The sequence below is a fragment of the Sinocyclocheilus grahami genome, unplaced genomic scaffold (genome assembly GCF_001515645.1).
Source record: "Sinocyclocheilus grahami isolate Dianchi unplaced genomic scaffold, SAMN03320097.WGS_v1.1 scaffold199.1, whole genome shotgun sequence".
Taxonomy (NCBI): domain Eukaryota; kingdom Metazoa; phylum Chordata; class Actinopteri; order Cypriniformes; family Cyprinidae; genus Sinocyclocheilus; species Sinocyclocheilus grahami.
In genome coordinates, this window is record NW_015505378.1 from 843,887 (window position 1) to 859,386 (window position 15,500).

At 35.0% G+C, this 15,500-nt stretch overlaps 1 protein-coding gene across 1 annotated transcript in view; it reads left to right on the top strand.

Annotated features, from left to right (window-relative positions):
• The window catches only part of LOC107595241 (genetic suppressor element 1-like), an 82,314-nt gene that overhangs the window by 23,669 nt on the left and 43,145 nt on the right, over positions 1-15,500 (top strand). The window contains exon 3 of the mRNA XM_016285593.1: positions 11,512-11,693. Coding sequence (XP_016141079.1) covers positions 11,512-11,693 — 182 coding nt within the window. The remainder of the gene's footprint in view (positions 1-11,511; positions 11,694-15,500) is intronic.

Consider the following 15,500-nt stretch of genomic DNA (forward strand, 5'->3'; position numbering starts at 1 on the left):
TTAAACCGCATAAACACATTTCATTACACCAAATACACCAAATAATGTTCTTTTTAGCAACGTCATATGACCCCTTTAACTTTTCCAGTAGCAAGCAAAAGTAGCCTAGTGTGAGAGAATGCTCCATCGCAGGATTTGTGTCATGCAGTGGGGCAAAAAAGTATTTAGTCAGCTACCAATTGTGCAAGTTCTCCCACTTAAAAAGATGAGAGAGGCCTGTAATTTTCATCATAGGTATACCTCAGCTATGAGAGACAAAATGAGAAAAAAAGTCTAGAAAATCACATTGTAGGATTTTTAAAGAATTAATTGGTAAATTCCTCTGTAAAATAAGTATTTGGTCACCTACAAACAAGCAAGATTTCTGGCTCTCACAGACCTGTAACTTCTTCTTTAAGAGGCTCCTCTGTCCTCCACTGGTTACCTGTATTAATGGCATCTGTTTGAACTCGTTATCAGTATAAAAGTCATCTGTCCACAACCTCAAACAGTCACACTCCAAACTCCACCATGGCCAAGACCAAAGAGCTGTCAAAGGACACCAGAAACAAAATTGTAGACTTGCACCAGGCTGGGAAGACTGAATCTGCAATAGGTTAGCAGCTTGGTGTGAAGAAATCAACTGTGGGAGCAATTATTAGAAAATGGAAGACATACAAGACCACTGATAATCTCCCTCGATCTGGGGCTCCATGCAAGATCTCACCCCGTGGGGTCAAAATTATCACAAGAACTGTGAGCAAAAATCCCAGAACCACACGGGGGGACCTAGTGAATGACCTGCAGAGAGCTGGGACCAAAGTAACAAAGGCTACCATCAGTAACACACTGCGCTGCCAGGGACTCAAATCCTGCAGTGCCAGATGTGTCCCCCTGCTTAAGCCAGTACATGTCCAGGCCTGTCTGAAGTTTGCTAGAGAGCATTTGGATGATCCAGAAGAGGATTGGGAGAATGTCATATGGTCAGATGAAACCAAAATATAACTTTTTGGTAAAAACTCAACTTGTCGTGTTTGGAGGAGAAAGAATGCTGAGTTGCATCCAAAGAACACCATACCTACTGTGAAGCATGGGGGTGGAAACATCATGCTTTGGGGCTGTTTTTCTGCAAAGGGACCAGGACGACTGATCCGTGTAAACGAAAGAATGAATGGGGCCATGTATTGTGAGATTTTGAGTGAAAACCTCCTTCCATCAGCAAGGGCATTGAAGATGAAATGTGGCTGGGTCTTTCAGCATGACAATGATCCCAAACACATCGCCCGGGCAATGAAGGAGTGGCTTCGTAAGAAGCATTTCAAGGTCCTGGAGTGGCCTAGCCAGTCTCCAGATCTCAACCCCATAGAAAATCTTTGGAGGGAGTTGAAAATCCGTGTTGCCCAGCGACAGCCCCAAAACATTACTGCTCTTGAGGAATGGGCCAAAATACCAGCAACAGTGTGTGACAACCTTGTGAAGACTTACAGAAAACGTTTGACTTCTGTCATTGCCAACAAAGGGTATATTATAACAAAGTATTGAGATGAAATTTTGTTATTGACCAAATACTTGTTTTCCACCATAATTTGCAAATAAATTCTTTAAAAATCCTACAATGTGATTTTCTGGATTTTTTTTCTCATTTTGTCTCTCATAGTTGAGGTATACCTATGATGAAAATTACAGGCCTCTCTCATCTTTTTAAGTGGGAGAACTTGCACAATTGGTGGCTGACTAAATACTTTTTTGCCCCACTGTATGTTTAATTCAACATCTTGCTGTTCCCGTAGCTTACATGTAAGCAGCTTTCTCTACCACAAGAAGATTATAATGTTATTTTACCCAACGCTGAAGTACAGAACTAACATTACATCTGAGGAAGACATATATTGCTTTCGGTTGCTTAGTTTCCGTAACTTTGTATCATGGCTTGTGTGACACTGTAATACTGCGGTTCCCCCTCATACGGCACACTCCAGGATTCCCAACGACGCGTAACGCGCCTCAGTGAACTAATACAGTGATATAAAAAAGACCTCAGATCTCAGAATACACTTTATTGATGATTATGCGAACTATAACGACAGTTAAACAGATGTAGAATATGAATGAACGCTCAAGGTTTCACGCTGTTTCCCTCAGAAATCTGTAAAAGAAAACGCATTATGCGGCTTAGTGCACTAACACAATGACAGCTATTAAAAGACAAAACTCAGATCTTACTGATGATGCAAACTATATACAGGCAGATGAGGATATGAACGCAAGTTACGAAACGCGCGAAACTGCATGTTAACACGTTAAACAGTTCCCATAAACAAAACACTTAATGTGGTTTATTGCCTCAAGACCATGACAATAAATGATTACATTTGGCATCTAATTAATAAAATATATTACTGTATATTATGTACATTTAAGCAGATGAGCCCATAATATGAGCCCAATAAGTCCAATAATTTATTCAAATTAATGTTTACAGTAAATAAATAATTTACTCAAACTGACTAAATATATATTGCCAATAAACTCGCCTTAGACAATACTTTCCCTAAGTATGTACACTACACAAATATATAAAAAAAAATAAAAATCACAGTAATTCACCAGAATGGGGTTTTTCGTGTTCCAAATGTTGTATGTTACTAGTATGTTACTAGTGACCAGACTGACTTTCTACAGTTGAAATTTTGCCAAGATCTTCCTCAATGTATGTACAGTATATCATTATTCTTAAGGTTGTAGGACAAAGGTTGTAGGACATTCCTAGTGACTAGATTGACTTACTATAGGTGAAATTTTGCTAATGCCTCCCTTACTGTACATAAAGTACATCGATATTTTATTCTACAACCTGTGGAACATGAAAAAAAACCCTTTTGGTGAATTACTGTAGTTTTCTAAAAAGATACGTGTGTACTGTACATACCGTAAGGTAAATATTGGCAGGATCTAACCTGTAGTAAGTCAGTCCTGTATCTAGTAATGTACCTCAAACGTTAGAACATGAAAAACCCTTTCCAGGGATCTTTTATATGTAAATAATTGTGTACTGTACAGATATGAAGGGAGGTATTGGCAAAATCTCACCTGTAGTAAATCACTATGAGCAATACAAGCTTTACAATTTGACAGTGTGTTATTTTAAATGTTAAAAGTAATTTTTATTAAAATACATTGGACATTTTAACCCAGTCGGTGGTATTGTCAGACAGTCCCTTAGGTGCGAGTCAGTGATTTCTCCGGTTTAAATTTGCTGCAACAATACACCTAGGCGGTTTTGAACTCCCTTTTTTATGTCAATATAAAGTGGTTGCATATTGTTAAAACTAATTGTGGTATTGATAACTTTGTAGGACTGTCAACTCTATAGATCAGTGCGTGGTAAGGGAAAGTAATTATAAAGAAAATGCAGCGCGTTGCGTTCTTCTGACCTCATTTGCTTGCTTGTGTATAGTTCGCATAATCATCAATAAAGTGTATTCTGAGATCTGAGGTCTTTTTTATATCACTGTATTAGTTCACTGAGGCGCGTTACGCATCGTTGGGAATCCTGGAGGGTGCCTTATGAGGGGAACCCACAGTATTACAGTGTCCCACAAGCCATGATACAAAGTTACGGAAACTAAGCAACCGAAAGCAATATATGTCTTCCTCAGATGTAATGTTAGTTCTGTACTTCAGCGTTGGGTAAAATAACATTACAATCTTCTTGTGGTAGAGAAAGCTGCTTACATGTAAGCTTCGGGAACAGCAAGATGTTGAATTAAACATACATACACACAGTCAGCTTTTCCACATGTTTATACTGGGCCTGATTATCATAACTTCTACTTACCGCTCAATGAATGACTTGATCCAACTGTTGCTTTGGTCTTTATTAACGGCTGCTTGCGCCACCTGCTGGTGAGCGACTGACAGCAGCTGGAGATCGTGCATTGGTGCTCTACTGCTATTCCTGCAGCTCTCGGATGTGCAATGGCAAATTTTCTGTCGAATTTTAACCACTGAATTTGTGGAAGCGAATTTGGAAAGTGAAATAAAATTGATCGAAATTTGCCTGTCGAATATTATACATAGCATTTTTAAACAGATTGAATATTTTGGAAGTGAATTCTGGAAGGTGAATATGAATTACTGAATTTTTAATTATGAAAATGTGTGTCAAATATTTTGAATTGAAAAATTCACAGATTAAATAAACAACTATGTTCAATTTCACGACCTAAAAATGCAAATCCTGGAAATACAAGGCATTATAATCAATGTTCCCTCTAATTTTTTTTTCTTGCTGAGCAAAACTTTTCTCTATTGGGCGGACATTTCGGCCACCTGAGCAAAAACATTATTCTTTATACCAGACAAAAAAGTGTGTAACTTTTAACTTTAATATGCTGTTTGTATTTAATTTGACCCGTGACTAAATGATGTACATTTTAGATTACCTGAGAAAACTTTTTTTTTACAGTATAATACACTGCCATTCAAAAGTTTGGGATCAATAATGTTTATTAAAGACGTTTCTTATGCTCATCAAGGCTGTATCTATTTGATAAAAATACTGAATATTATTTCACAAAATAATATTGTGAAATATTATTGCAATTTAAAATAAAAGTTTTCTATTTTAATATACTTTAAAATGTAATTTATTCCTATGAAGCAAAGCAATTTTCAGCATCATTACTCCAGTCTTCAGTGTCACATGATCCTTCAGAAATCATTCTAATATGCTGATTTATAATCAATGTTGGAAACAGTTGTGCTGCTTAATATTCTTTTGGGACCTGTGATATTTTTTCAAGATTCTTTGATAAATAAAAAGTTAAAAAGAACAGTGTTTATTCAAAATATAAATTGTGTTAATATACACTACTACTCAAAAGTTTGTGGTCAGTAGTGCTGCACGCACCTTCGCACTCATGCTGACGCGGCTAGTATAAACAAAAAAGTCCCTTTAAGGGTATTCTATAAAAGAGAATATATAGAGAATCTTTGGTATAAACCAGGCTCTACACCTGAAGCTCTCTTCACGTGATCAGTGAAATCTGACTCCTCCTACAATGTGCTGCGGCTCTGCAACGCTCGCTGTATGGAGCAGATGCTTTGGAGCAGCGCGGAGCATGCACTCGCACAAATGCGACCACGTCAAATTTTAACTCGCACATTCTCAAAAATAAATTGTGACAGTCTATATGCAGATGTCACTCACGAAACTTTGCAGCGTGCAGCTGTCACTGGTCCAATAGCATCTTGAAAAACAAAATGTATTCAAATTCAGAATGAATTAGCCAAGAAAGCGCGTAGAGCGCTCTACGCTCCCTATAATAATTATAAAGCTGTAATTAATTTCAGTTTATCGCGATCTCACAAAAATCCGTTATAATCAATGACGCTCTACACTGCACAATGAATCTCTTATTTACATCATGTTACACTTTGTTTATTATAATGAGAGACTCCCGAGCTTGCAGAACTGAACAGTACTGTGGCTTGGAGTTGATTCTAACTTAAAAGCTTGACCACTGCATTTATATGCATTAAAAAACAAGCTTTGTATAATTTTTACGATTTTTAATGAAATACGAATTTTGAATAATGAAAATTACAGTAGTTTGTGTCTGCCTATTGTATTCATCAGTGTTTGGACCTTCAAAGAAGAAACCGCCTTTTCCGTATTTCCTTTCTGGGTTAAAAATGAAAAACGAATGGACGTAAAAGTACACGGACTGTTCTGCTGCTTCTTTTTTTTCTTATTTGTTTTGTGATTTTTTTTTTTTTGTGTGTGTGTGTTTTCAGTTGTTTTGTTTTCTTTTTGTATTTTCTGCTATTTGTTTTTTGTTATGTTTTGGTTTGTGATTTTGCATTTTCATTTATTTTTGCTTTGTTTTGCATTGTGTTTGCTTTGTTATTTGTTGTGATTTGTGATTTTCTTTTTTCTTTTTTGTTGCTTTTGTTTCTGTTATGGTTTGCCACTGCTTACATGGTGACTGATATATTATGCATTGTAACGTCATTACCATTAGCATAGTTGCAGTCTTTTAAAGCAGCATGTAAACAAGCACGCCGCCATATGTATGCGTGTAATATGGACAGCCATTCTTTGCTCAGCATGAGTATGAGTGTGGGTTGTGGTTTCTGTCAACAAATTGTGAATAGTTTTGAATAATATTTGTATATGGGTTTGCAGCATTTCAGATGGCTGGCACAACATTTAGCTGCCCATCTGTCTGTGTAATTGTAATAGTCAACGCCAAAAAACCTGAACACACACACATTACATACAATATCAAGTTTTAGACCATGTTTTCTACTGTTGTCTTGGTATTTAAGATCTAGAATAGATCTACAAAATTGTCATCTGTCAGAATTGTTTCACTCTACATTATATGGAAACAACATCGACTGAAAGACAAGATATTCAATTGCATTATGTTTTGAAGAAAAACAGTGCCGTTTAACAAGCGTCTTCTTGAATGAGCTCAAGCGTACATGGTTTGGCCGTGTGTTTATCGACATGATGCATTGTGAGTGATCATTATATTCTTCTCTCCAAAGCTCTGAGAGAGAGAGAAAAGGATTATATTGATTGGATAAGAGCTTGTATGCCTGTAATTTCTATAGAGCTTCTCTAAGTGTCTTTTTACTGCTGTCTCTGTGAGTTTATCACGCTGTGCATACGGCTCTGCCTCTGCTTGTCACTTTATGCGCTCGTATACTCTTTGACTAGGGTAATTCAATGACAGTCAATGCTCTGTCTCAGATTGCTAAGCCTGTTTGGAAAAGCTGTCTTTTGTTTAAGGCTTTGGTGGCTTTTCCTCTGACTGTATGTGTGTGTGTGTGACGTCCCCATCCAAATACACACATGCACAAACATACAACTTTCTTTCTCTCACTTTCTTTGTTCTCTCAGTGTTTAACAGATAGCATGACTGCGAACAAGTCAAATATCAGCTTTCATATACAGATATGGTAAATATATAAAAGAGTATTACGTTTTCTGATTAGCATCTGGCTAAGATGCTATAGGTTGTTGGGGGTGGTTGCCAGGTCTTTGCTGTGGAGTTTTTAAGTTTTATTTGAGTGGTTTTAGCCCATTGCTACCCTTGTGAATAAGATGTAGCATACTTTTAAAGAGTACAGAAACAATATATTTTAAAAGAATATACTTAAGTGTGAACTGAATGTAATGTTTAAATGAAAATGTATTAATGAAAATGTATGTTAAATGCAATTATTTGAACTTAGATGTGCTTTTTTGACCCACTTAAGTACATTTTTATGTGTAATTTCATAACTGTCTTTGAAATATGTTTAAAGTGTACTGCTGAATGTACTGACGAGCATTTATGGTAAACTAAAATATACTTTAATATGTATGCCATGTATTTAAATGTTTGTGTTTCTGTTTTATGTTGTTTTTTGTGATTATTATTTTTGTTGTTTTGTTCTGCTATGTTTTTTTTTTGTAATGTATTTTTTCCTGATTTTTTTGTGATTTATTTTTCGTTTTTAATTTTCACTTTGTTCCTTTTTTTGATATTTGTTTTATTTTGCATTTTTATTTAGTTTAGCTTTATTAGTATTTTGTTCTGATTTGTTTTGTAATGCATTTTATATGTATTTTATTTTGCGTTTTTATTTATTTTTGCTTTGTTCCTCTTTTGTTTTGATGTTTGTTTTGTGTTTGGTATTTAGTTTTTTTTTCTGATTTGTTTTGTGATTTTTGTTATTTATTTTTTATTCATTTTTGCTTTGTTTTTTGTATGTAATTACTCATTTGTAATGATGAAGTTATAATTTCGTACATTTAAATTTTGTTCTGCTATGTTTTTTTTTTGTAATGTATTTTTTCCTGATTTTTTTGTGATTTATTTTTCGTTTTTAATTTTCACTTTGTTCCTTTTTTTGATATTTGTTTTATTTTGCATTTTTATTTAGTTTAGCTTTATTAGTATTTTGTTCTGATTTGTTTTGTAATGCATTTTATATGTATTTTATTTTGCGTTTTTATTTATTTTTGCTTTGTTCCTCTTTTGTTTTGATGTTTGTTTTGTGTTTGGTATTTAGTTTTTTTTTCTGATTTGTTTTGTGATTTTTTTTATTTATTTTTTATTCATTTTTGCTTTGTTTTTTTTATGTAGGCCCCCCCCCCCCGATTTGTGTTGTGATTTTTGTGTTTTCATTTTTTGAAAAATATAGTTAAAATGTACTGACGAATGCACTGACAAGCATTTATGATCAACTGAAATATACTTACATTTGTATGTCATGTATTTAATTATTTGTAATTACTCATTTGTAATGATGAAGTTATAATTTCGTACATTTAAAATATATTATCTTTAAACGAAGTATCAAATAACGTACTAGTTAAAATGATAATCAAGTACTTTACACATGCTTTAGTATGTTAGGGTGCTTTCACATCAGTAGTTTGATTCATTTGGTCCGGACCAAGGGCAAAAAATTATACATTGTAGCATATTTCAGCTGTCTTGGTTCCTTTTCACACCACACTGGTTACTCCGGTCCAAACCAAACAAACCAAAATGCAGTCACGTGACAACATCCACATCACTCGTTGGCCGGATGTGTCTTTGAACATATTTCCTAAACTGCTTTTCGATTGGTCAGAATTAACGTGAACTCCAAAATTAACGTGAAAATTCCAACGGAACTCCCAGAAGTAAACAAAGAGAGGAGGAAAAGCCAGCAGACCACACGCCGCTTTTTTAATATGGTCATCAGACCTAATTTCTATGAGGCGCCGCCCCTCCAGTGTTCCTCTTCAAGGAGGTCTCAGTATGCTTGTTTGGTCCGCTTTTGGTGCGCACCCGAGTGCGATTGCTGCATTCACACCTCTGCCCAAACGAACCACGTCAAGAGGGACAACGAGCTCTAGTGCGATTCAACCGAACTAAATGAGACCGGTGTGAAAGCACCATTTGTCAACACATCAAAATAAGCACATTCTTTAAAACACAATAAAGGATTGTTAAAACAATGATTTAAAATGTACTTTCAAGTAAAACAGTTCATTTGACATTTACAAACTGCACTAAAAAGTGCTCTAAAAAGTGTACTTGAGTGTGTTAAGAAGTAAGCAATGAAGTGTCTCTCTTTAAGCACACTTAAGTGACCTTTTATTTGATTAATATTAGGGATGCACCGATATGAAAATTTTGGCCGATACGATAATCCTTTATTTTTGAAAGCCGATAACCGATATGTTGGCCGATAAATCTATATCCAAATTTTTATATACTTTTTGAGTGCCTGATTACAAAAAAGTATATGAGATAAATCAGATATACATCAAGTAAACACAATATTACAACGTACAATTGCACAAAAGGCTGCAAACGAACAGCGCGCATCTGAAGTGTCTCTGAAGGAAATAATGCATTATTTATCGGCTTTAAGATATCGGCCAAATTTTCTTATTGGGCCGATACCGATAACAGCAAAAATGAGCATTTATCGGCCGATACCGATATGGTGGCCGATATATCGTGCATCCCTAATTAATATTACTATCTGCAAGTACAGTTTTATTTTTTAAATATCCTTTTAAGATTTGAAGTACATTACATTCAATACAATTAAGTGCTCTTCTTTTTTCACAAGAGCAGGTAGTTGCTAGAGGGTGTTGTTGATCGATGTTGACTTACCAAATATCTTCTAAATATGGCCTTCAAAGACAGTTTAAGGGCTTTCACACCTGTTTTATTGTTATATCTGTTATATATCGCACTATATGAGCTATCTTACATGCCTGTAGCATAAACAGTGTGGGAAGAGTTTCTTTGGCTTTTGAAAAACCCCTAACCTTGAGTACTGGTAACAGTAATAGCGACGCTTCCCTTTAACCACTTAGTATGAGTTGGCAAAGCTTTCTAGGTAGAAAAATATCAGATATGTGAAAGACTAAAGTCAAATTTACCACAGGAGTAAAGTAGTGGAAAAGCGGGAGTCTTGAGTCTAATCAGCTCTCCGGCAGGCAGCGGCGCTCTGAGGAGGCCTGACCTACTTTACTCTTTGTGTTATATATATATATATATATATAATGTACATATAAAATATTTATTAATGTTTTTTTCAACATTGCTCAACTCATGTCTTATTTAAATTCACATAATTTAATATATAAAATATAACATCGGTCTAATATTCAATTAAATAAAATGTCATTTATGTATACAATACTTTTTGTATTTATATTTGATAAGATATGGGAATAAATTTTTTTTTTCCATCTTATTAATTGTAATATAAATTATGAATGAATTAATTACATCTAATTAATTTGACTAACTTAATCATTTTCAGTGAATTTTTCTCTCTCTCTCTCTCTCTCTCTCTATATATATATATATATACACACTTTTAATATATTATTTTAATATATATTATATGGTATTAAAACAGTATATATTTAAACAAATAAATTGTTTCAATAATTAATAAATAAACAAACAATTATAATATTTAAAAAATATATTTATAAAAAAAAAATCCAAGATTTCTTCTAACTCTGGTTCCATTTCTAGCCATTGCATGTTTCATCGCATTTTTTCTCCCCAGTAAAATAATTGTTAATAAATAGATTTATAATTGATAACGTATGAAAAATAAATGAATATATTTACATCTGAATTTTTATTTAAATGAAAATGATGTTTAATATGAGAGATATAAAAGTAACCACACTGGTACCGGTGTGTTTCTGTGGAAAGCAGTGAAAACGTAAATGCTGATACTCACCAATCAGAATGCAGTATTCTGGAGCTCGGTGTAATAAATAGTGATATAACGTTCACGTGAAGTTTCTCTCTTTGTGCACTTGGTTGTGAGACACAAAGACTGTCTTTGTTTTGTGTTCTGGAGTGTCATAGCCAATTCAGACATGTATGCGCGCTCTCTCTCACATACACACACAAACACACACACTCGAACGGTCTTTGATCACAGTAAAACGCTGCATTACCGCAGTATGAGTGTGTGTTTGTGTTTACCGCAGGGAGATGGCAGTGTTTGTTTCTTTATCTCTTTAAACTGGCATCTGATCTGACAGCCCAGAGGGGCCTTTGATAGCGGCGAGGCTGGCAGTCAGGGAAGTGATGATGTATGTTCACTTCATCTGACAAGTTGTTAGTTCAGTCTGGCATGCAAACACACATAAATAAATCCCCTCCCTTTGCCACTTCTACTGGTCTAGATAGTCTGTCTTTGCCTCTGATGTTATTATACAGTACGGTTCTCTTAGATTGTTGAGTGTTGCATCTGATAATAAACGAAAATAAGGATTTTAAATCTTATATATATATTATTTTGATATCATATACATATGATAGAAAATAATATGTTAAAATAAAGACCGTTGTTTATTGTATTTATTTCTATTAATGTAAATAAATAAAATAAAATTCTATTTTTCAAGATTGCTCAACTGTCTTATATTTCATTAAATTCAGTTGATATGAAAAGTTTAATTGATTTCTCTAAACTCATCTGTCTTCTCTTTCACAGGTTCCATAAGTAGCGAGTCATCACATGTTTCCTCCCCAGTGACCAATCACATTTCTCCGGTCAGTACGCCGAAGCGGGTTGCCATGGGTGCCAGCCTGGGCCCACCCACAGGCACCCCTCCTGTGGTCACCATCGCCCCGACTAAAACAGTCAATGGCTTTTGGAGGTCTGAAGGACGCCAGGTATGACAGAACTGAGTTTTTGCCATCGCATATATTATCTAGACCAGTGGTTCCCAATCCTGGTCCTGGAGAGCCCACAACACTGCATGTTTTTGATGTTTTGTCTCTCTAAAGCCAAGTTCACACTACAGGATTTTAAGCCAGATTTAAGCCAGATTTGCAAGTAAATATCTGGACCTGTCAGCCGACTCAACATCACTTGGTGTCAGGTGTAACGACGAGCTGCAGCCAATCAGAGAGCAAGGCATGGGTTGAGAACAGCAGAAGAAAAACGGCTGCAGCAACACTACTTTAAGAAAAGCTTGGAATGAAGAAATGGAGCTACATTTTTCAGAACAGATCATCATGCAAACAGTTGCAGCACTGATTTCTTCCCATTGCCATTTACAGATCAACAACTCCGTCGTTTAAAGTCGTGTAGTGTGAACTTGGCTTTATCTGACACACATTTAAGGTCGTGGAGTCTTTACTAATGAGCTGATGAGTTGAATCAGGTGTGTTTGAGTAGGGAGACGTCTAAAATGTGCAGTGTTGGGGGTTCTAAATTACTAAATTTTCGTGACTTTTAGTCCATGTATGTTTTGAGTTCATCTGTATATGCTAATGCATTCATAAAAGTTGAGAAAACTCATATGCCTATTGAAAATTACACACAGAAAACCTCAATTATACAGTTAATGTGCATTTATTCTTTTATTTGTTTGTTTGGTTGGTTGTTTTAGTAATGTTATTCATTTATGTTTGATTATGAATATTAATTCACATATTTGCATCTTATTTATTTTAATATAAATTATTTATTGAATTTTTATGTATACTTAATTTTGATATTTTATTATCATGTATATGATAAACGAATAGTATATTAAAATAAATGAAAAGAAATCCAATATTAGAATAAAATATTTATTAATTTGTCTTTTTCAAGATGGTCAGCTCCTCTATCTTAAATATATAAAATAGTTATTAAAGGGGTCATATGATGTTGCTATAAAAGAACATTATTTTGTGTATTTGGTGTAATGAAATGTGTTTATGAGGTTTAAGGTTCAAAAAACACATTCTTTCCACATACTGTACATTATTGTTTCTCCTCTATGCCCGATTTTTACAAAGCTCATCGATCTGAAAAGCAAGGTGTGCTGTGATTGGCCCAACTATCTAGTGCGTTGTGATTGGCTGAATACCTCAAGCGTGTGACGGAAATTTTACACCCCTACCATACTGTGATGCCCTGTCAGGCCGGAGCGATGATTCAAAAACATGAAACCCCATTATAAATGAGGCATTCGTTGCATCCAGTGGGGACATAATTACGGATTATAATGACTTATACTGTCTTTTTACGCATTGCGTTGCATCGTACCTCGTAAACATAAAACCATGTCTGCATTTGTGATCGGAGAAATGACAAACAACAAGACCTACTCTACACTGCTCAAAACTCACGTTTGAATCATCAGTGGCAAATTCTTTAAATATAAAAAACTTACTTACAGTCTGTGAGTCAGAACAGCCGGCATTGTAGTCTACTCTCCCAGGATCAGGAAACAGTCCTCCATAAAATGTGCCGCACACATCTGAATATTTTGGTTGAAGTGTTCTGGAACAGTGTTGTAAATACAACTTAACCATTGATTTCTAATCGTGTCCTCTTTTGGAAGGCCAAACAAAGTAGTTTCGCTTTCACAACGAAAAAGCGTCACACACCGCGGCCTAGAGTGAGCCACGGCCTAGAGTATGCGGAGGCCGGCTTGAGTGAGCAGAGGCGGGTGGGCTTGAGAATGGCGCGGCCGGCGGATTCGACGAAGGAGGCTTGTGGCAACCACATGTGACGACCCCGGGCTGGACTCCGCTTCGTCCACGGTGAAAGCCGATCCGGCGATCCACAGCACGAAGTTGATGTATTTCCTCAGCGACAACACGGATCAGCTGTAGGCATGATGAAGCAGATATCGTCCTCTTTTGGAAGGCCAACCAAAGTAGTTTAGCTTTCACAACGAAACACACAGCATCTCCACAACATGGCGGCGGCGGCAACAACAATACTACAGCGAGAATAAAAGTTACGCCGTCTTTCTTTGCGTGAACATTTGGGCGGCGTTATGCAAATCTTCCCACATTGTGATGTAGACATGTAGGCGTGGTTGACTCTTAACTTTTATAAAGAATATCTCTTTGGATTTGAGACTTTAGTCTTTGCAACTTTACAGATCTTCTTTATGCACCAAGAGCTTGTAATACTACAAAGAGAAAGGAAAAATTGAAATCGCATCATATGACCCCTTTAAATTATTTGATAATATGTGACATATGTGATATTTGATAATTGTAACCTAATTTATTTTAATACATTACTTTAAAATAAAATAATATATTAATAAAAATAATTCATAATATAATATTTTAATATGTATTAAAATATGTATTAAAATAATTATTTATTATATGTATTGGTATTTAAATAAATAAATAAATGTGATAATAACAGAAAAGTTATTCATTTATTTTTCAATTTTTCAAGATTGCTCAATTAATCTGTACTATATTTATTATTTGATAATATAGGAAAATAAAATAATATATTTACATTGAATTTATTTTAACAGAAATGAATGATTTCTATGAATGAATGATATATGATAGTAAAATAATATATTCAAATAAATGATATAAATGATGGTATTAAATGATACAGTTAATGTACATTATTTGCTGTTCATTATATAACACAGAGTATGATATTTGACCAACAAGCTGATGATGAAAAAAAGTGATACTACTTTAAATAATCTTCAGAGATGTTCTGGTGTCCTAAAATCTCTGTTCATTCAAATAATCTATGATCTGCCATGAGCACAAAGGAATAGTAACTAGTCCAGCATGCCGTGAGGTCATTCATTTGGTTGTGAAATGAAAACCGTATGTTAATGATGGTGACTTTTCCTTTATCTTTGCCAATCAATACAAACAGAACCATCTCTCCAGACCACTTGATCCGCAGACTTCTGTTCTGAAGAGGGATTGAGGTCCTGATGGGCTCGCAGGGTTTAAATTGGGCTGGATTAGTGCAAACGGGCTGATCTGTGGGGGTCCTGCATGTCCAATATTTCGGGGATTCTCAGGCGCGATGACAAGATCATGCCAGAAGAGTGTGCGTGTATGAATGTTCAGCTCTCGTTCTGTGTGGCTTTGTAAGTTTATTTAGCGCTGCAGTCAGGGGACATCAGGAGAGACAATAGGCACTTTCCCCTGATCAAACTAGCCTCTCTCTGTTTACACAAAGAGTCTTCTGTAGCTCGGCCCGGAGAGACAGAGACGGGATAAAGGAACCAAAGCTACGGATATAGTCAGTCCATTTTTCAGTCGTGCTGTCTCTCTTCTTTGTGCCTGGCTCGACCACACACACACACTGTCGCTGTTTCATCCACAAACTCCATATTTGGCACCTATTTGTGATTGAATTGAGTAAATACATATGGGTTTATATATGTATTTGTTCTTACAGTTCAGTAAACTAAAATAAACTAAAATAAAACAAAATGAAAAATGTAAAAAAAACAAACGAAAACAAAAATTCTAAAACTGAGATGAAGTACTAAAATGACTAAATCTGAAATAAAATTAATATTAGATTATCTGTAAAGGAATATAAAAAAACGAATAAAAAATAACAAAAGCACATTTCTAAAACAAACTAAAATGAAAACCAAATTATAAAAATAATTAAACATTTTTTTTATAAATATTCTAATACTATATAAATAATACTAAAACAACACTGTGTTGAGCATGATTTTATATATA